General features: G+C 37.3%; 1 protein-coding gene across 5 annotated transcripts in view; it reads right to left on the reverse strand.

Moving 5' to 3' along the window:
- The window catches only part of DMXL2 (Dmx like 2), a 150,628-nt gene extending 132,285 nt beyond the window's left edge, over positions 1 to 18,343 (reverse strand). For 4 of the 5 annotated variants that reach the window (XM_031955201.1, XM_031955199.1, XM_031955200.1 and 1 more), the window contains exon 1: positions 18,006 to 18,343. In XM_031955201.1, coding sequence (XP_031811061.1) covers positions 18,006 to 18,092 — 87 coding nt within the window. In that variant the 5' untranslated portion in view covers positions 18,093 to 18,343. Of the gene's footprint in view, positions 1 to 17,814; positions 17,962 to 18,005 lie in introns of those variants that run through there. The other variant, XM_031955203.1, reaches the window with a different exon arrangement.
- Positions 18,344 to 23,114: the final 4,771 nt, after the last annotated feature.

Below are 23,114 nucleotides of genomic sequence, written 5' to 3' on the forward strand. Positions count from 1 at the left end.
GTAAGTTTCAAAGTTGATTTTGCAGGCAGAATGATGAGTTTCTGGAGATCATGAAATCCAGGAAAGCTGCTAGGTAGGAAATGATGAGATAAATTCCCTGAGTTTCCTTCTTAAATGGTGAAGGATCAGGGTAAGAAGTCTGCAATGACTACTTTCCACCCCACCAATAAGAGGCCAAAAGGTGCTGAGGAAATGTTAATTTCATCTTGCAGAATGATACATTTCTGAAGACAATAAAGTTCAGATCATAGGAAAGCTCAGTCATGGACATTATAGGCTCAGGTCTCTTGGAGGTGCCTAAAGATCCATCTCTGAACTTCAAAGTTTCAAGAGGTTCTAACCCAAGGAGATAGAAGTCAATAAAAGCATTCAGGTGTCCAGAATAGAGACCAAAGAGGAACATCACTCTACTCAAAAACATATAAGGGGTCAGAATCTGGTCCTGGTATAAAGACTCAATTCCAGAACTAAAGTAATCAATTCCAGATTACTAAATAATACTTGACTTGGAAGGGAAGATTTTTTGGCTTTTACCTTTGTATCCCCACCACTTCTTAAGGTGCCAGTACATGGTAGATGCTTAACAAACATTTGTTGACTTACACAAGTAATGGACCAGTTGAAAATCATAATAGACCCACTAGAACTTAATGAAGCCAAATAATAAGAGGATACATTAAAACAAAATCAAAATATGGCAGGGGGGAGAACAAAGAAGAAGGGAAACTATACAGTATCTGCTATCAAAAACAAGTGAACTGGGAAAAAAGGTCAAGGAGATATAATCTAAGAATCATCAGAATACTGAAAAATATGACTTGGGGGGGGAAAACCCTTACACCATATTTCAATAAATCAAATTTAAACTGCTCAGATCTATTAGAGAAGTCTAAGTAAAAACAGAAAAAAAAATCCAACAATGAAAAAGTTGTTGTGAGGATCAAATAAGGTAATACTACTTTTTTAAAAAAAGTATAAAAAATGATATTTGTAAAACAATGCCTGGTACATATTAGATATTACATAAATGCTTATTCCCTATCCCACCCAATTGATTCTGTTCTGAAAGTTTTAAGAGGAGGAAAGGAGGAAAGAAAATACAAATATAAAAAAAGAAGAGTGAATGACATAGAATTTGCTATTTTGCATAATGAGAAATACATGAGAAAAACACACAAACATTGAGAAAGATGTAAGGAATTCAAATATCTAATAAACCTCATACTTCCCTCAGCTGGACAAAAAAAAAAGTAAAACACACAGAGATTTAGCATAGAAATACATGAAAGTCAAGGATAAAGACAGGAATAGGGAGAATACAATTTAAAGGGAAGTAGATACAGAGGAAAGAACGGTCACAAACAAAATAAGTTTTCTATGCCCAAAAAAGGATTTTTTAAAATGAACAGAAAACTAAGGAGTATCTATCAACTGAGTAATGGTTGAATAAACTGTGGAAAATAAATGTAACTGCACCATGAAAAATTATTAGAGATCATTTCACAGAATTTGGAACAGAAAATGACACAGGATGAGGTGACATGAAGCAGTTTAATTTATACAATGACAACAAGACTAAGAAAAAACAATTTTAAATGACTTAAGAACAAATCAAATCAATTTCAAACTATATCTCAAAGTGACTTATAACAAAGCAAATTACTCACCTATGTTATAGGATAAAGCTTTTTATTTAAACTGTGGGTCGTGACTCCATGTAGGGCTGCATAATTCAATGTGGACATAGTGAAATTATGATTTATTTTCAGTAAATGCTTGATTTGTATACCTATTTCATCTACCTATATACCCTAGATGGAATAAAAATTTCTCCAGCAAAAAAGGCCAAGCAGAAAATGTTTAAAAAGCACCAATACAGAAGACAAGATTCTCAGACAGACACTATGAATTTGTTTTGCTTATTTATAGTTATTTGTTGTTACAAGGTTTGTTTTTTTCTGTTTTTTGTTAAGACCTAAAAAAAGAGTGGTCATGGTGATAACCAAAAGAAAGAAAAAAGAAAAACTAAGAAAGTCATCAAAACATTTTTAAGAATGTGGAGAGTAGAGGAGGTCGTTCAAAAGCAAGCACAAAAAAAGGACAGCAATCTGAAAGTATCATATACTTTTTTTAAAATTAAACAAGCAGCTGTTTCTACTGGGTTTATATCCCAAAGAAATATTAAAGAAGGGAAAGGGACCTGTATATGCAAGAATGTTTGTGGCAGGTCTCTTTGTAGTGACCAGAAACTGAAAACTGAGTGGATGCCCATCAATTGGAGAATGGCTGAATAAATATGAATATTATGGAATATTATTGTTCGGTAAGAAATGATCAGCAGGATGATTTCAGAAAAGCCTGGAGAGACTTACATGAACTGATGCTGAGTAAAATGAGCAGAACCAGGAGACCATTATATATTTCAACAACAATACTATATGATGATCAATTCTGATGGACGTGGCCATCTCCAGCAATGAGATGAACCAAATCAGTTCCAATAGAGCAGTAATGAATTGAACCAGTTACACCCAGCAAAAGAACTCTGGGAGATGACTATGAACCATTACATAGAATTCCCAATCCCTATATTTTTGTCCGCCTGCATTTTTGATTCCCTTCACAGGCTATTTCAAAGTCCGATTCTTTTTGTACAGCAAAATAACTGTTAGGACATGTATACTTATATTGTATTTAATTTATACTTTAACATATTTAACATGTATTGATCAACCTGCCATTGGGGAGAGAGAATGGGAGGAAGGAGGGGAAAAATTGGAACAAAATGTTTGGCAATTGTCAATGCTGTAAAATTACCCATGCATATAACTTGTAAATAAAAAGCTATAATAAAAATAAATAAATAAACAAGCAGTAAAAGATAAAGATTTGGTTTTCTACATAATCTTTTTCCACCTTTTTGTATATGAAATTGTTTTGTTCTGTTGTTTTTGTTCTTTTTGTGTTTTAAAAAAATTTTTTAAGTTTTTTAAATACAAGACGTAATTATTACATCCCTAGTAGATACCAGGACTCTGATAATATTCCTGAAACTGATGCAATTAATCTGCAAACATTAGCAGTTAGAAAATTTCACTAGCTATATGGGAATCTTTCTTCAATCTTCAAGTAAGATCTCCTTTATAATGATGTTTGCTCCCTGTTTCACAAACATGTATTGATGTTAATGATCAGAAGGCCATCCAGAACACAGTTATTTCTGGTATCTTTAAAGGGATTTTACATAATAAGCTTGTTGGAGGGGGGTCTTTTGAGTCAATATTTGGCTTTAATAAATGCTTTTTTATGGTCAATAAATATTAAGTACAATGGAATTTTATAATCAATAGTTTCAGTTAATTGTGACAATGAAGACATAATATACTACTTTTAAATCCTACCTGTTCCCTGCCAAAACCCTAAGAATTCCCTCAATGAGTGTATAAACTATTCTCATAAAAAACCATATTATATTATCCACACATTAAGCAGCTACTACATGAAAGATCCTGGGGATATTCAAACAAAAACCAGATTACAAAGAGAAATAGATATAATAGAAACTTACTCACCCAAGGTCTCCACTGTAATATCAAAATTAGAAATTAATGTTGTACTAGTGTTCTTGGTCTGGTATTCTTACTGAATTGGGAGCCATATCAAAGTAAGGAATGGGCTTAATTACTTAGCAAGGGTCCTCAAACTTCTTAAATAGGGGGCCAGTTCACTGTCCCTCAGATTGTTGGAGGGCCGCACTATAGTAAAAACAAAAACTTTGTTATGTGGGCCTTTAAATAAAGAAACTTCATAGCCCTGGGTGAGGGGGATAATCATCCTCAGCTGCCGCATCTGGCCCACGGTGAGGACCCCTGATTCCTAAAGAAAGCAGAATGGTGTTATCAAGAGAATGTCCTTGTATCTAAAGAGAGGGGTATTCTTGTCTGTTTACCCTGAGCAGACCAGAAAGTTATCCAGTGGACAGACCTTCTCTAAGGAGCACTCAACATATATGACTCCCTGAATTTGTAATGAGCATACACACTCCAAAACACCTAAGTATATAAATGACTTGAATTGTGTAGATCTGATAACCAGATCTAAGTATGTTTTGTTAGCTAATCCACCATGGTCACTTCAGCCATTCTGGAATGGTAAGGATGTTTTGGATAATTTGAATGTGATATTAGGCTAGGTATTCTGAACCATATGATTAAGTCAGAAAACTAACTTTTTAGAGCAAAGTTCAAAGTAAGCATATAACAAAGAATAAAAAAAAGGAAAGTTCAATTAAAACAAATCACATCTGGCCAAATAAAGATAGATACCAAAAAAAAAAAAAAATAGATGGAAGAAAGGATAGTGATACCAATAAGATTAATTTCATTTAGAAATTTAACCAATGTAAATCAATAGTCATAATGTGGAGACTTAAAGACCATAAAAAGAGCCTTAGTGCACAAACACTTATTTTCCAAATGGAAGACACAGCAACCAAAGGAGAACACTAGTTTAGAATATACTTTATAAAATCTTATGGAGAACAGTATAACATTATGAACAAATTAAAAGTAGGTAATAATATCAGTTTAAAGAAAGTTTGATAGAGCTGCCACATTCAAGTTCTAATGTCATTTTCCCAGATGTGTTATAAGGAGACTTTTAAAAATGGTGCTGAAGAGAATAAAAAAGAGACAGCTAGAAAGGACCAAGTATATACAGAGAAGGATCATGCTGGAGGGAACCCTATTATGAGTGCCTTAGAAAGTCAATTCATAAATATCTGTAATTGAGGAAAAAGATAGAAAAGATGTGGAAAATGTCTTAGCTCATTTGACTAACCAAAAAAAAATTATCGAGACAAAATCAACAACAAACAGCTACTTACCTTAAGACCTATATACCTATATACCTACTTTCTTCTCTCTGTTTCTCTCTCTGTCTCTCTCTCCCTCTCCCTCTCTCTCTCTCTCTCTCCTTCCCTCTTTCTCTTTCTTTCTCTCTCCTCCCCCTTCCTCCCTGTGTGTGTGTCTCTCTCTCTGTCTCTGTCTCTCTCCCCATTCCTCCCTCTGTCAGTCTGTCTGTCTCCCCCTTCTTCCTTCCTCCTCTCCCACCAGTAAATTTGTATCAAGAATCACTGACTAGGAGAACTATAAGGAACCCTTAGGATCTTTATAGTCTAGCCCCTTAATTTTACAAATTTTTGTAGCCCTCCCCCCCCCCATTTTACAAATGAGGCTTTAAGACCAAGAAAAAAGAACATAAAGAGAGTTCAGGACAAGTAGTTAGCTATTAGCTAAGTGACCTTCCACCTAAAACTACCTAGAATCTAACTCTCCTGATCCCCAATCCATTATCATTTCCATTACTGGAAGAAAGACCATGAAGATCTTAAAAAGAATTGTTAATAGATCACAAAAACTAATGTTGGGCTTCTGGGAGAGCACCATTGTGAACTTCAGTCATTCAGTCTCAGGAATAACTCTACCCTGGCCCAAATTGTGAAGTAATAGAATTCTGTACTAATTTCTAAAGGTCCCCAGAGTTCTTATGTTTCCAGGGTCATTCTGGTCAAGTTGGAAAGAATCTAGCTAATTGCTAACATCTTAGTATAAATTCTTTTAATAAGGAATCCTTCCCAAGAGACAGGTACCTTTTTGAAAGAGAACTGAAAGATAAGGAACCTAAAAGAATCTCCAGTTGTAGATTCTATACAATCAAATTTCAGTGAAGAAAGATATTTAGAAATGCTTGTTTTAGTGCCCTTCAAATGATAGCACTAGATCGCTCCTATTCTGTTTATATGAAAGATGGCTCTGATCAAGCTAACACTTCTGTATCCACCACACTATTATGTTTTTTTAACATGATGACAAAATTTTTAGAACCCCTACTGTAGACAAATAGTCTGTAAAATTCCAGGGTTCCATGACATCATTTGTTACTGCTCTACATCCTATCCCTAATATGTGATAAGATTCAAAAAAGTGAAAATAAAAACAATCTCAAAAACTTGAAGAACTTTGCAGCTGCTATAGAAATAAATTGCTAAAAAGTTGCATTACAATTTATTATTTGAGTCATTTATCAAATATCACATGCCAATTTTGGCATTAAAATGAAAAATGAAACATTCCTTGCCTCCAAGAAACTCATATTCTACTGGAAGAAAAACCACATGTATAAAAAAAAGTTAAATTCAAAATATACATAAAGTAAATACAATATAACTGGGGGCAAGGAGAAAGGACACTACATCTGGAGGTATCAGGAAAGTGCCATTGTCTAGGAGGTGATTATTTGGGCACAAGGTAAACAGAGACTCAAAGGGATAAAAGTGAAGAAAATATATTCCAGAGATGGAAGATAAACTATGCAAAAGCATAAATATGGAATGCCAGGTACAGGGAGACAGCAAAGAGATCAGTTTAATAGAATGCAGAGTATGTGAAAGAGAGGAATATGTAATCAGGTTAGAATCAAATTATGAAAGGCTTTAAAAACCTACAAGTGTTTATATTTTATTCTTAAAACAGAAAAAGTTACATGGTTAGTTAGACCTGTGCTTTACAAATATCAATTTGATAACCACATGGATGTTGGACTATAGAAGAGATTTGAAGTGGAAAAACCAATGAGAAAATTATTGCATAATCCAGTAGTAGTAATAAGGGCCTGGAGAAGGGTCATGGCATTGAGTGGAGAGAAAGAAACAGCATACAAATCAAGAGGTTTATGGAGGAAGAACAGACAAGACTTAGCAAATAGTTATACTATCTGATATTATCTCTCAATCAACAAGGTTTTATTAAGAGCCTACTATGTACTGGATTTCATGTCAGGTACAACAGAAAGGTAGTACAATTGTTCAAGCAGAAATTGAAAGAATCTAACTTAAGGATCTACCACGGTAAGTTATCAAGAATTGGCTGAGGAGGTAGAAATGACAATTTTAGCAATGGCTCAGATCAGGGGTCAACAAATTTTTTTCAGGAGTCAGAGATAATAAGCATTTTAGGTTCTGTGAGCCAAAAGACAAAATCGAGGCTATTATTTAAGAACTTATATCACACACACACACACACACACACACACACACTATTTTCACAAATTTTTTATGAATGAAATTTGAAATATATTCATAACTGAGTACAATTTTTTGGTAATAAAGATCTACTAAAAAGACAAATTGAATTCTTTGGAAGGGGGGGATAACATTTCACCAATTGAGCTCAACATTAATATTTTTCTATCAGTAAAATCAATTGCAAATTTTCATCTATTAATGCTGATCTATAATTAGATTTTATGTTATTTCATCTTTGAAAATATCTTTTCTTCAGCCAAGCCATTCTCAAATTGATAAATGGTCAAAGGATATGAACAGACAATTTTCAGATGATGAAATTGAAATCATTACCACTCATATGAAAGAGTGTTCCAAATCATTATTAATCAGAGAAATGCAAATTAAGACAACTCTAAGATACCACTACACACTTGTCAGATTGGCTAAGATGACAGGAAAAAATAATGATGATTGTTGGAGGGGATGCAGGAAAACTGGGACACTGATACATTGTTGGTGGAGCTGTGAACGAATCCAACCATTCTGGAGAGCAATCTGGAATTATGCCCAAAAAGTTATCAAACTGTGCATACCCTTTGATCCAGCAGTGTTTCTACTGGGCTTATACCCCAAGGAGATACTAAAGAAAGGAAAGGGACCAGTATGTGCCAAAATGTTTGTGGCAGCCCTGTTTGTAGTGGCCAGAAGCTGGAAACTGAGTGGATGCCCATCAATTGGAGAATGGTTCGGTAAATTGTGGTATATGAATGTTATGGAATATTATTTTCTGTAAAAAATGACCAGCAAGATGAATACAGAGAAGCTTGGAGAGAATTACATGAACTGATGCTAAGTGAAATGAGCAGAACCAAGAGATCATTATATACGTCAACCATAATACTGTATGAAGATGTAATCTGATGGAAGTGGATTTCTTTGACAAAGAGACCTAATTCAGTTTCATTTGATCAATGATGGACAGAAGCAGCTACACCCAAAGAAAAAACACTGGGAAATGAATGTAAACTGTTTGCATTTTTGTTTTTCTTCCCGGGTTATTTCTACCTTCTGAATCCAATTCTCCCTGTGCAACAAGAAAACTGTTTGGATCTGCACACATACATTATATCTAGGATATACTAGGACATATTCAACATATATAGGACTGCTTGCCATCTAGGGGAGAGGGTGGAGGGTGGGAGGGAAAAATCGGAACAGAAGTGAGTGCAAGGGGTAATGTTGTAAAAAAATTACCCTGGCATGGATTCTGTCAATAAAAAATTACTATAATAAATAAATAAATAAATAATAAAAAAAGAAAATATCTTTTCTTCATGGATGGAAACTGTCAAATACTAACATTCAATCCATAAATATGTGATTTTAAATGAGCCAAAAGGCTACTTATCATTTAAAAACAAAGTTTTTTTGTTTTTTTTTCCTCTGGACACATTTCTTTGGCTGCTGCAATCAAATACAATTTAATTAATTCACCATTTGGTAAATAGCTTTCCTTGCTTGGCTAGCAAATGAACCAAATGAAAACTTGCTTTGGCTGCAGTATTTTTTAAATTTTTCATTTTTATCAAGAAATTTTGCTGATAATGTTCTAATTTTCTGATTATTGTTTTCCTATGATTTAAGAAGACTATGATGAGTACTTAGGCTTATGTATGGTGAATACATATTGCATTCTTTTTATTTCAGCTATGATGTCATTGAATAATAAACACAATGATTTGCCAATTCAGTAAAATCATCCACACTCCAAAGCACAACATCTGAAATCTACTTTTCTCCTATTTTTTTGTTTTGAAATGACAGGTATGCATTGGTCATAGAAAATATAAAATGTTGCAATAGAGCAATACTCATTGTTCTTGAAACACTGTTGAATTATAACTTTCATTGCAAAGCATGGCCAGCAAGAGCAACACAAAGCCAGTCTTGAGAGCTCTACAAGTGCTCAATTTTACCAATGAAGCACAAAGCACCTAACAAATAAGCAAATGAGCATGGCTGTATTCCAACAAAATTTTATGAAAAATGAAATTTAAGTTTCACATAATTTTCATGTCATGAAATAGTCTTCTTTTGATTTTTTTTAACCATTTAAAAATGAAAAAAACTAATGTAGTCCATGTAAAAACAAGTGATATGGGTCAGATTCAGTAGACGGGTTTACTTATCCATGGTTTACATAAGGAAGGTGAAGGAGTCTGTTGAGTCAGGAATAATATTAAGATAAACTCCTTTTCAATAATGCCTTTCACTCTTTCATAGAAAGAAATTAATGATATGACTTGTTTTTCACAATGTCATGCTAGTTGCTACCCAACACAGCATACTCATCTAGGATGATGCATGTTGATGCAGACTACTTCTCTACTCCTACACACATAAATGCATACTACAGCTCTTACACAAAGTAGTCCTCACTCTCAGCATAAAAACATTTTCAGTTCTCCACCTTAAGCAAACCTTCCCTCTCTACTCTGCTACCCTTTCACTTACCAATGGTCTCTCTTCTTCCTCTCACAGCATACCAATCAGGTTGTGTACAGAAATTAAACAGCTCCTTTCAAGCAAAATAAAATGTTAAGTGACAAAAGCTTTAGATATATTCAGTTTATGCAACAAAAAAAAAAAAAAAAAAAAAAGCCATAACCACTACCTTTGATGAACCAATAATCTAAGGGCAAATAATTCATTCAATGACACCAAATGACATCTTTTTTTTTAAGTTGGAATGAATTATCTCTAGGATTCCTTCCAACTCCATCTATCCTCTATCACAAGTGCAAAACTATATACAGTAAAACCTCCCTAACTTAGATTAAACAGAGGAAAAGTCTAAATCACTAAAGACAGAAACATACATCTGAAGATCATAGTTTTATTACTTTCAGATAAACATAGTAACTAAACTAAAACTGGGCTATTGTTAGTTAAGGTTCATTAGTGGCCTTATCATGGATCACTCAATCCTGGAGAATTAAACACCTATCACGTAGTAGGCACGGTGCTAAACACTAAAAATACAAGGAAAAAAACAAGATTCCCTGTTCTCGAGTTTCAAACTAGCCAGAATTCACTATGCAAGCATATAGATATATTCAAATAAATATAGATACAAGATGATTTGGGCAGTGAAAGACTTCCATGTAAAATGAAGTGTTTGAAATGAAGTTTGTTCAAAAGAAACTATGGCTGCTAAGAGAAATATGAAGAGGGAGTAGGCATGATCAATAACCAATGCAAAGACAAGATTAGAGATGAGAGTATCATGTGCAGGACCAGCAAGAAACCTAGTTTAATGGGAACCCTAATGTTCATGAAAGAGAACAATGTACAAATAAGGCAGGAAAGAGAGTTGGAGGCCAAGTTGTGAAGGGATTTAAATGACAAACAGGAAATGTTATATTTAATCCTAGAACTAATTTGAAATCAATAGATTACTGAGGGTGGGAAAATGATATGGTCAGACCTACACTTATGGAAACTTTAGCAACTACATGGAAGATGGATTTGAATAGGGAAGGAATTGAGACAGGGCCACCAATTAGGATGCTACTATAATAGTTCAGGTAAGGACTGCTGAAAGCTTAAATTAGAGTAGAAATGTGAAAAGCAATAAGAGAGTAAGGAGTTAAGTTTTGATTACCAAAGTTACAAATGTAAATGAAAACAATAGCTAGCACTCAAGATAATGCTTACTATGTGCTAGGCACTGCACCAAGTACTTCATAAACATTATCTCAGTTGATTTTCATAAACATTATCTCAGTTGATTCTCATAACAATCCTGGGAAGCAGATGCTGCTATGAGCACCATTTTATGGTCAAAGAAACTAAGGGGAACAGGCTAAGTGACCTGCCCACCATCACATAGCTAACAAGTCTGAGACCAGATCTGGATTCAGATGCCCTTGACTCTAGGCCCAGTGTTCTATCTGCTTGAAGCGAGGAAGGAAAGATGCCCATAAGGAAGTTCAGGATTGATACTTAATAAAATATCAAATGTGTACCCCTATGCTGTCTAAATGTGTGATTCATGTCCATATTGATTCATTCAGTAAATATCCAGCCAATATATCCACCCCACCCCATCTCACCCACACAAAAAAATTCTGAAATGTCTATTGCCATGGCTTGACAACAACAAATCCAATAGATTCCTGGGTTAAAACAATACTTTCCAAGCTGCTCTCATTCAAGCCTCCTCCTATCTCACTCTACCCCATCACCATTAATCCATCTTTACATGTCAATAGCATGTTATTCCTCTGTTCTTCAATAATTCCTTATTCCTTATCAAACAAATTTAAGTCTAGAGTTCAAAACTGGATGTAATCTGGACTCGGTTGACTTATCCAACCTTACAGCTAATTCTACTACATACAGTCTAATAAACTAATTCAGCCTGTCTCATCACTATTCTGTGAGTAAGCTATACTCATTCTTCTCTCGTACCTAACCTAGAATGTTGTCTCTTGTTCACTATGCAAACCTTATCTATCCCTTAAGTCTACTTTCCTCTCAAAAGCCTTGTCTTGACAAGTCCTTATTGAGTTCCATCACCTATAAACTTCAATCTAAATCTATGTGGTTTTATATTTTGTGGTTATTCCAAGTTAAGTTTCTTCTCCTTAACTAGACTCTTAAGTTCCTTGATGAGAGGAAGGATACTTTAGACTTCTGTATCCCTCAAAATGTCTAACAAAATAAGAGTCAAAGTAAGCATTGGTGACTAAGTTGAGCACTTAAAATACAGCTTATTCTCTTCAATAATCTAAACACATGATTTCTTTTTTTCCCCCTGAGGCAACTGGGGTTAAATGACTTGTCCAGAGTCACACAACTAGGAAATGTTTGTTAATTGCTAGACCAAATGTGAATTCTGGTCCTCCTGACTTCAGGGCTAGTGCCTATCTACTGTGCCACTAGCTGCCCCCCTAAACATATAATCTCTACACCATTCATGTTCTTAGCAAATTTATTTTGTATGATTTAAAAGTAAGTTGTGGTCCAGTCCATTGCCCAAATTACCAAAAATACAGAACTGAGGTATAAGCTAGAACTCAAGAGTTTGAGATTTTATTAAAGTGGAAAGTAAACTGATAAATGCTGAAAAGAAAGAAAAATAGTAGAGTCAATTAGGATGCTTCCAAGGAGGAGTAAATTTTGAGTCAGATCTTAGAAAAAGTTATTGACAAAGATTGAGAAGAGGTCAGAAGACAATTCAAGGAAGAATGGGGAAATGAAAAATCAGAAAGGTAGAAAGATCTAAATAATAAAATTAGCTGGCTACAATAGAAAAGCCAAATTGAGGAATATTCAAGTATAGAGTAGAAAAGGCAAAAAGTAATGGAAAGAATTGTTGATAGAGGCTACAAAATTAATAATTAAATTTGAGATTAGTTAGGATGGATATTATTAATATATCCATTAATTATTAATACATCCATGAGATATCTATCTCATGGGATAAAAAGTTTCAGGAAAATTGCAGGAATTATGAAGAATAATAAATAAATGCTGGTGTGAGGAAAATCATACAAGAAGCTGGATAAGTTATCAAAAATGGAGAAAGGAAGACAAATCTAAATAAAACACATTGAGAATCAATTGAACTTGAAGTCAGCTAGATTAAAAGTACAGACTATGTGTCTATCATATATGCAAATATCTTTTTTAATCCTCACAATAACCCCAAAAGGTGGGGTACTGTTATTACCTCTATTTTATAACTGAGGAAACTGAGGCAAACAGATTATATGACTTGTCCAGGTGGCAGGTCACAAAGCTGGGGAAGTCTGAGACTAGAGTTGAATTTAGAAACACTAGGCTCAGCGCTCTTTCCACTTCATTATCTAGCAGCGGCTAGAGGATTAGAGTTGAAAACTCTTATATACTCCAGTGCAAGATTATAAACACACTTACAGATTCAAAGACTTGTCTTTACAAGAATTCAATGTTAAATAACTATCGGTTTTATGAGAGCAGTGGGATAAACACAGCTTGGTATGTATATGCCAGACTAAAACTGGTTAAGTACATCAGAAAAAAAAGCAATGACTTGAAATGGACAAGTTTTAGCAATGCAGATTTAGGCTAGATAAAAGGAAACATTTCCTAATAAATACAGTCATTTAAAAGTGGTATAGATTTATTTTGGAAGTAACAGGTTTTCCTTAACTAAATGTCTTCCAAGCATAGGTTATAAACTGGTTCAATTAGAGTTATTACAGAATAACAAACAACCCCACACCCCTTTTATCTCACTTCAGCTTTCATAAAACTACCCGTGAAACATCTCACAAGGAAAAAATTATATAAGATACATATGTCACTTTGTTGACACCTAGGACTTCAATCTTGTTCTGGTCCTGAGGAAAAGGCCAGATGAGGTCAGGGTTAGTACTAGTTTATACTCAGGAGAACAAAGACATCCGACAATCTAGGATTAAGCAGATCTAAACACTTTTTAACTAAAAAAAAAAAAAAACTTTTGTTTTGATTTTAGTCTATGCCTGTGATTTCACTGGTACAGGGCATTCCCAGTGAGGACTGTCTTTCTACCCAAGTAGATTTACAATTTATAATCTTAGAAAGTTGTTCTGGGCAGTTTAAGTGTAACTCAAGAGTCCACCTGAACTTCTTGACTTAAAGGCCAGCTCTCAATCCACAAGATCAAAGACTTCTAGAAAGTTTAGGATAAACAAGAGGTTTGTTGAAACTTTTTAGAAGTCAGAGACTCCCTGCATGGACCGATCAGTCATTAAAGTTCTTTAAATCTGATTCTCTGAGAAAAAAAAAAATGAATCTCTAAGGGAATAGGCACAATCAGGTACACTACAAAGTGAATTTTTTGTTTTGGCCTATTCTTTGTTGTTGGTGCAGTAGTATCAGTTGTGTCAGACCCCATTTGGAATTTTCTTGGCAGAGATATTGGAGTGGTTTGCTGTCTCCTTCTCAGCTCATTTTACAGATGAGAAAACTGATTTGCTCAGGGTCATAACAGCCAGAAAGTATCTAAGGCCAGGAAGATGATCAGAGCCGGGTGCTCGTTCCACTATACCACCTAGCTACCCATAGTCTTCTCTAAGTTCCCTTAATATTCCTTTCCTTAACATTCTGAGATCCTAGAAGACCAAAAAAGGAAAACAATCTTTTGAGAGTAAAATATCTAGTCCAGGTGTGCTTGTGGCCTAAAGATAGAAATCAACATGACAAGATATAGTTACTCTTGATGAAAACTAAACTTAAAAAATCAAGAAGTCTGTCAGCTATAAATTATTACTGACTTTGGGGAGAACAGGAACATAGAAAATTAAGAATGGAATCAAAAAAAGCAATAGGGTTCAGAGTACAAGAATGTGTGTTTGTAGTCAAACCTGGGCTTGAATCTTGGCTCTGACCCTCATTAACTTGTCACTTAATCTCTATGCCTCATTTTCCTCATCTGAAAAATGAAAGAATAGGCCTATATGACCTCCAAGTTGCCTTCCGATTCGATTCTGTACCTAAGAACCTACAGATAAGGCAAGAACAAAAGGGAAAGTTATCAAAGGAATGCTAAGGACTAAATAACAAAAGGTAGTAAGTACAACTGGATTCAGATCCATGAAACAGCCATACTTACTTTTTTCTTAAAGAGGGTAAGTCATGTTGGCTTACTTGTTATGCTGCCCTGAAACCGGGTCAAATTAAATATGGAAAAAACTAAGCCAAGAAAGTTGATTTAATTTAATTAAATGACACTAAAAGAGAAGAAACTGCAAGCAAGACATTGAAAGCTTTCCCTTTAGAACTACAACTCAAGCCACAATCATGCTGCTTCAGTCCTAACTCACATGACACTTCAAGTCATAAGACCAGATTTCTTGAGTAAGCACACCATTAACAGGAACCATGAGTAAGAAAATGGATTGGAGTTTTATTTGTAATTAATACTAGTAAATTAAAAATCAGAATTCCAAGTCCCCGTGTTATTTGTTAATTCAATTCTAATTAAGCACCTACTTTGCTCAAGCCACTATGACAGTACTAAAATCACAGAAAATGAAATACTCCCTGTCATCAAGGAGTTTGCATTCCCCTGAGTTGTCCTCAATTCTTTCCTTTGATTTCCCATTAAAATCAGTGTAGAAATGAAAGTGGCAGCCATGAACAACAGATATAATCTGAAAAGGGAAGTATAAGAATTGGATTTATGAGCCAACCCAGAAGTCAAATATCAGCTTACCACTGGGCATGTGGCATAACCACGATTTGCCTCAGTTTCGTCATCTGAAAAAAAATAGGGATAATACCTACCTCCCAGGATTTTTATAAGTCTAAAATGAGATAGAACAGAATTAGGTGTATTTAAACACTATATAAATAAATATTAGCTATTACTAACGTTTTTTTTTTTTTTTTGCTTTCTTAGTCATTATTACTGTGATAACAAAAGAGAGTTCTGAAATAACAGGATTATAGAGCAACATTTGTTTTAACATGCTTTACATACTAATGGTGGATGCCTGCTCCTTCAATGTGGAAGATTCCTTCTCCACATCTCCTATGGGAATAATTCATTTTCAAGTCATCTCTGACACCTGATGGTTTTAAATACTATTTAGCACTGTGTAAAAGAAACCACTGTGTAAAAGAAACCTTAATAATATTATATGTTAGTCTTAAGTCACATGTGTATTTCTGTACAAAGCCTTCCTACACAGATTAAGAGTAAAGTTACTGATGATGAGAGTTATCTTCTAAAAAAAAATTATGTTAATGTTTTCATAAATATTCCTTCTAATTCAGAATCAGTCTAAAAATATTAATGATGGCCAAAATATATATAAACTTTTGAGAAATTATTTGTCATTTTTAAAAATATAGGTGCAATCGTATAAAAACCCATAACACATAATGATTCTGCAGTTTTTATATACATCCGGTTTGAAAGCTAGCACCATATGAAAGAGTGTTTCTCCTTGCCAGAAGGGAGAGCATCACTGTTGTTTCCAATCTTATTCAAATTCATAACGGGCATTTGCTCAAAAAAAAAAAAAAAAAAAAAAAAAGATTTACCATAGAATTCAATTAAATTACTTTCTAAATCAATGAAATTAGTCTCCTGTTAAAAGTGCCCTTATGGTTTCATGTGACTATGTTATACAATCAATAACCTATTCTCACAATTAACTGGATAGTAGTATAATGCTGCTTTTTAAAAGGATTATTAATTTTAAACAGATTTCAAAATATATAACATACTTAATATGCCAATACACTTTCAGATAAAGTCACTGTCATACACAATGCACCAATTATGCCCTAATCCAAGCAGTAGCACCCTGAAATCGGAATACAAAATGTCCCAAAAGTCTTAGTGCTTCTGTATCACTTTATGTCCTGACCCAAGCAGTACGGTCTTGAAATCTTAACAAAGTACAGGGTGTCCCAAAGGTCTTGGTCCGGCTTCCATCTAAATGATTTTATGCCCTGATCCAAGAAGTATTCTTTTAAAATCACAACAAAATAAAGGGTGTCCCAAAAGTCTTGATGCAGTTTTAGTCTTTGGTAGAAATTTCCATCTATATGACTGTTAGCTTTAAAACTGCATCAAGATTTTTAGTATATCCCATATCTGAGTGGTTTCATCCAATTTTAGAGCTATATCAAAGAAAAAGGAGAGAGAAAGAGAAGGAGGGAGGGAGGGAGGAGGGAGAAAGAAAGGAAGGAAGGAAGGAAGGAAGGAAGGAAGGAAGGAAGGAAGGAAGGAAGGAAGGAAGGAAGGAAGGAAGGAAGGAAAGGAAGGAAGGAAGGAAAGGAGGGAGGGAGGGAAGGAAGGAAGGAAAGGAAGGAGGGAGGGAAGGAAGTCAGGAAGGAAGGAAGTCAGGAAGGAAGTCAGGAAGGAAGGAAGGAAGGAAGGAAGGAAGGAAGGAAGGAAGGAAGGAAGGAAGGAAGGAAGGAAGGAAGGAAGGAAGGAAGGAAGGAAGGAAAGGAAAGGGAGGGAGGAAAGGAAAGGAGAGGAGGGGAAGAGAGAGATTAAGAGACAGAGAAAATCTTGGCGACAATGTTCTTTTCCTCTCAGTTATTTGGGTACATGGCGTGGGTTGGGAGTTTGTTGTTGTTGTTTAATCCATCTTGGTTAATAATTAAGTGCTACACTTCGAAAGGGTGGCAGAGTCCTGGACAGGCTCATGCAGAACCAAGATGCAGGGCTTAGAGGGCCAAAGAAGAGATCACAGCCCAAGCCCCTGTGTCACTGGGAGGGAGGAGTAGCCCCGCCGCCAGCAAGGGCCGTGGCCAAGATCGCACAGGTGGTCAAGGCCAAGATTCGAACTCGGGCCAAACCTTTACCTGGCTCATATGGCTTACTTAAAAAACAGCTTGCGGACTCACTGCACCGCCTTCACCGCCTCCCCTCCCCCGGCAAAGACGAGCCGGGAAGATCACGGTCTACCTACAGCTCCTCTAGGCACTCTCGGCAAGGCAAAGGGACTAGAGTGATGCCCGGGAGAGGAGGGAGGGGGGGGGCGCCGCCCCGGCCGCCGGCAGCGACAGCAGCAGCAACGGCAGCAACGGCATCCGCAGCAGCCCCCGGCCCGGGCTCGAGGAATCTGGATTCTGGTTCGGTCCGGTCCTCCTCGCCCGGGTCGTCCTCCCGCCGCTCCTCCTCGCCCGGGTCGTCCTCCCGCCGCTCCTCCTCGCCCGGGTCCACCCCAGCCCCGGTGAGTATTTCCCACACACACCTCCGCAGGGCCGGGCGGGACTCCCTCCCCGCCTTCCTCCCCCGCCGGTCCGCAGCTCCGAGCCGGCGCCCCGCGGCGCCACCTGACGCTTCGGGTCTGCACCCAGCCCAGCCTAGGGTAGGCGAGGGGGGCGGGGAGAGTGCCGCCCCCGCCGCCCCCGCCCCGCCGCGCGTGCCCAAGCCGCAGCTCACCGTGAAAGGGACATCCCCGACGCTGCCCACGGAATAGCAGTTGTCCCCAGGATTGACAGCCCCAGTGAGGACCTGGTGCAGATGCATCTCCGGAGCTGGGATCCGAGCCCGGGGGCTGGGAAGAGGGCAGAGCAAAGCACCGAGTGCCACCGCTGCGGGCGTCTGGGGAAAGGGACGGCCACCCCCCCGGGGCGGGCTCCTCCTTAGTGCCTCGCCCCCCTCCTCGCCTCAGCCATGGGGGAGCTCCGCCGCCGACGCGGATGCGCGCCTCCCGGGACTACCGCTTTGCTACGGAAATGCCCGGATGCTCCCAAAGCCTGCTGCACCGGCGCACAAAAACTGGACCCGAGAGCGAGGCGGGGGCGGAGGCGGGGGCGGGGAGAGGGCAGCCCGGGCGCGTGAGGAGACAGCGCGCTAGTCCAGCGCGTGCGGCTAGAGAGAGAGGGGGCGGAGCAAAGGAAGACTCCCCGAGCGCGCACAGCCCCACTCTACCACCGCCACCTCCGCCCAGCCGCCGGGGAGCGCCGGGCAAATCCCCCCACCCCCTTCCCGTCCTTCCCCTCCCCTTTCCTCGCGGGCACGCGCTCTTGCGTGCGCGCTTGGGTGACCCACTAGTCCGCCTTCCCGGTGTCCGGCGACTGCGCGCGCATGCATGCGGGAGTTCCCTGAGATCTGCGGGCTGGGGCGTGGGTGGGGCGACACCTACGTCATCGCCACTTTACGGTCCCCGGGCAGAGCCTATTTTGTCTTTAATCCCTCCCGACAGCCTGGTGGGGGCGGCGCGTGTGTGACCTTAAGAAAAGCATCACGACATTTTCTGCAGTTTCCCTCCGAAGAGTGAGATCGTGAACAAAACTGATTTCAAGTTAGATTACATGAAGTTTATAGATCTAGATACACAAACGCATACAAACACCTATTACAGAAGGGAAAGGTTAGGGAAGGGCGGGGGAGGTTATGAAGTACTGGCCGAATCACAGATTCCTTCGGGACCACCGAATTCCCTGGGCTTGCATCCAAAGAGGCGGCTGTGCGGTCCTTCCCGCAGGTTCTTCCTGCTTAGACCTGGGGCCGTCATCGCAGAATCCCAGATTTAGGGTTGCAAGAGCTAAATCCAAAAAGGTCCTACCCAGGATCACAACAGAATTTAAATTTGAACTCAGGACTTAATGACTAATCCAGCCTGCTCCAGGTTCAAGTTAGAGCTAGTTCTTCTGCGGTCACTGTCGGACTTAAAAAAAGAAAGAAAGAAAGAAACCCTCTGTGAATTAATGGGTCACAATTTCCTGCATTTGAAAGAACCCGCATGATGTTACATTACAGACTTCGTGGGTGAAACTGAATGACTCGGCAACCCGAGACAGCGGTCATAATTATGAAATCCATTAATCATACTTCCTTTGTCTCCTCTAAACCTTTTTTTCTGAACTAAGTAACCCATTTCCCAGATTAACTGGACATTAGAGTAAAAGTTGGGAGACTTGATTTTGTTTTGTGACCTTACAAAGACACAACTTTTCTAAATTCTAGTCTGCTTTTGAAAAGAAATAATGAAAATTACTCTATGAGCCTAAAATGGTGTTTTCAATACAATTCTTTAATCGTTAAGCATTTACTATGTGTAACATACATAGTTGACAGAGACAGACTGAAAAAGCTGACATTCACTTTATTATAAAAATAAAAATTAGTCTTTTGCAAGTATGTGAAACCTTGTTATATGGACAATTGCTTTCTAAATGCTAAGTAAAAATTTAGAAACAAAAAATGCTTTGTAAAAAATGTGCTGTGCGACACCATAGACATGAAGACAAGAAATCCTGAATTCAAGTGTGATCTCACTCACTAGCTATGAACCATGGGCAAATCACAGTTATTCAATTATAAAATAAAATTCAATCCAGTACATACTTCACAGTGTTGTAGTAAGGATCAAATAAGGTAATATTGTAAAGCACTTAACAGAATGCCTGGCATTTTAAAATGCTTTTTTTTTTAAGCTTTTAAAATGCTTATGAACAACAACGAAATTGAACACAATTGTTTAGTGGTTTCATGAGCTAAATGGTTGGTTACATTTTTTATCTTTGGCATGAGCAATATTAGGGTTGACTAGATGATTTTAACACCAAAAAAGCTGAGCCTAAAATAAAAATAAATTGATTACCAAGTTGGGCAAAGTAGTGAACTTTAAAAAAGAAAACACTACCATTTCTACTGTCTTGAAGAGACAAATAAATCTAGTCCCAAATTCAGCAAGCAAAATGAACTCTGATCCTGCTGAGCTCCACACTTTATCACTGAAGACATCAAATAAGCATTCTATTGGTCAAAAGAGTGAGTAGTAAACTGATCAAATTAGTGTTCTCTTCCAAGGAAGGTAGTGCAAATTTATTAGAAAAATGAGCCCCGAACTTCAATCTCTTAGGACATTTAATGGCAATCTGAAGTAGTGCCCCACCAAGATGAAAGAATGATTACCCTGAGGATAGGAACAGCCAGGTGGCTCCTTGTCATTCCTCATATCACATTCCACTTTCCAACTCTGTGTTTTTCCAAATGCCTAAAATGTTTTCCTGCCTCACCTTCACTTTCCTAGAACCTCTGTATTCCTCCAAAACTCATCTCAAGAACTCTGTCTTTCTAGAGACCTTGGCTCACCCCCACAAGTTGCTATGTATTTATTTTACATGTATTCTGCATTTACTTATCTGTGAATATTTTTTATTCCCCAATGTAATGTGAACTTTGAAGGCAGAACCTCACTTTTTCCTTTGGATCACCACTAAGTGATCACACTGTAGGTATTTAATAAAAGTTAATTAATGATTAATTGATTAGAATAGTTCCCCTAGGAAAAATCTACAGCAGCCCAGCAACCATAGATTGTCAATGGATAGAATAAGAATGACACTTCTGGCCACCTTACTGATGTTTTCTAAGGCCTAGCTCTAGTCTTGATAACACAGAACACCAAGAGAAAGCACAGCCCTTCAATGTCATTATTTTTATGAGAGGCAGAACTTCAAAAAAGCTTTTAGATGAAGTAATATCATGTATTACAGATTCTTAATGGATTATTAGGGAAATATAATTGTATATTCTTCTAAACTTTGAAGTTGAACACCTCAACAAGATCAGCCATATCTTTTCACAAAATATCCCTTGGCAAAACTGTCAGAGATGCAATGCTAAATGGACAATAATAGGACATTTAACATATTTGGATGAATCAGCCAGTTAGCTAGTATTTACTAAGTACCTACTATGTGCCTGGCACTTATTAAGTACTGAGAATACAAAGAAAAGTTAAAAAAAAAAAAAAAAACACTCAAACTCCCAGTCAAATCAGAAAGATAACCTGCAAATAACTCTGTATAAAGAAAAGACACACAGGAGAGGTGACTGAAAGATCCAGACAGACTGGGAAAGGCTTCTTGCAGAAGGTGGGATTTAAAATAAACCTAAAGGAAACCAAGAGGTGAAGATGAGGGAGGATGGAGTTCCAGCTTAGCAAGCAGCCAATGTAAAAGGTAGGAAGGGACTTTGAAAGTTAAACAAGATTTTTATATTTGATCCTGGAGGTAAAGGGGTTACTGGAGTTTATTGAGTAGTTGCTTATTGAGTTGTTGTTGTCCATCCTTTATTCTCAAAGAGCATCCGTGACTTCACAGGGTGATATCTTGACTTGCATGTGAACAGGATTTAAGTGAGACAGAATTGCACAAAGTTATCAGCTTCATCCTCTCTTTCAGAGTCACCTAAATTCAGTGGCAAAGATCAGGATGACTAGCAATGGCCTAGGATACAGTATATGACTTTGGCTTCTTCAATGTCTGACCAAACTTTAAGTGTTTGACAATCCTTGCTTCAGCTGCCTTCGTTGCCATTGAAACAAATAGTTCCTATCAGTAGGAGGATAATATTTGATTGGACTTGCATTTTAGGAAGATCATTGACAGAAAAGTGGAAAATGGACTAGAGCTTTTTCTAGCTTTTTTTTCTACTAGCAATCCCTTTCCAGCTGAGAAAATTTTACATGACCCCAGGTGTATAATTACAGATTTATGTTTGTAAACATTAGTAAATGTTCTTATCTTTAGTAAGTACATTAAACAAGTAAATGTTTAATTTGTATAATTACATAAGTATACAAATTAAACATTTACTGATAATAAATCATAATTTCACGACCCCCACATTCAGTTATACAAATTCATATGAGGTCAATACCCACTATTTAAGCACCTTTGGACTAGACAGACAAGTCAGGAAGACCACAGGCAAGTTATTGCAATCAATTGTCCAGGCCTAAGGTGATGAGCCTGGAATTTAGGGTGAAAGCAATGCCAAAGGAAATAAAGGGATTAGTGATAAAGCAGTCAAAATAATCCACATCTATTAAATCTCTTTCTTGGAATTCACTGCAAAGTTTCCATAACAAAAAGAAAACATGAAAGAAGCACAATTACAAAGTTAAGGTTTCAAATTTCAACTATTTAGCAATTTTATCCCCATAGAGGGAGAGACTAATACAGAAGCAAATAAGAGACTAAAAAGTAAACATCTTTCATCTGCCTGTTTTGTCCATGAGTTATACTTCATTTTTGGAGACACAGAAAGTTTCCATGGAATTTAATGAAATGACCTCAGTTGGTTTGCATATCTACACCACCACCACAGCAGCTCCATTTAGACTATCCCATTCTTTTAGCAAGAGCATTAGAATAGGAGTCAAGAGATTTGACTCAACTTAGTCACTTTTTTTTTTTTTTTTTTTTTCTGAAGCAATTGGGGTTAAATGACTTTGCCCAGGATCACACAGCCAGGTAAGTGTCTGAGGTCAAATTTGAACTTAAATCCTCCTGACCTCCTTTTGGTCCTCTATCCACTATGCCACCTAGTGGCACCTACTCAATTACTTCTTGTGTAAATGGGTTGAGTTGATTCTTGATCTCTTTGTGCCTTGGTTTTTGACCAAATGGAATAATATCTATAAAAGCACTTTCGATTCAATTTAACAATTTTTTTTAAGTACCAGTAACATACTAAGCAAAAAGAGTCAGTGTGCTATAGTAGTTAGAAAGTTTACTATGAAGCCAAAAAAAA

The sequence above is a fragment of the Sarcophilus harrisii genome, chromosome 2 (genome assembly GCF_902635505.1).
Source record: "Sarcophilus harrisii chromosome 2, mSarHar1.11, whole genome shotgun sequence".
Classification (NCBI taxonomy): Eukaryota; Metazoa; Chordata; class Mammalia; order Dasyuromorphia; family Dasyuridae; genus Sarcophilus; species Sarcophilus harrisii.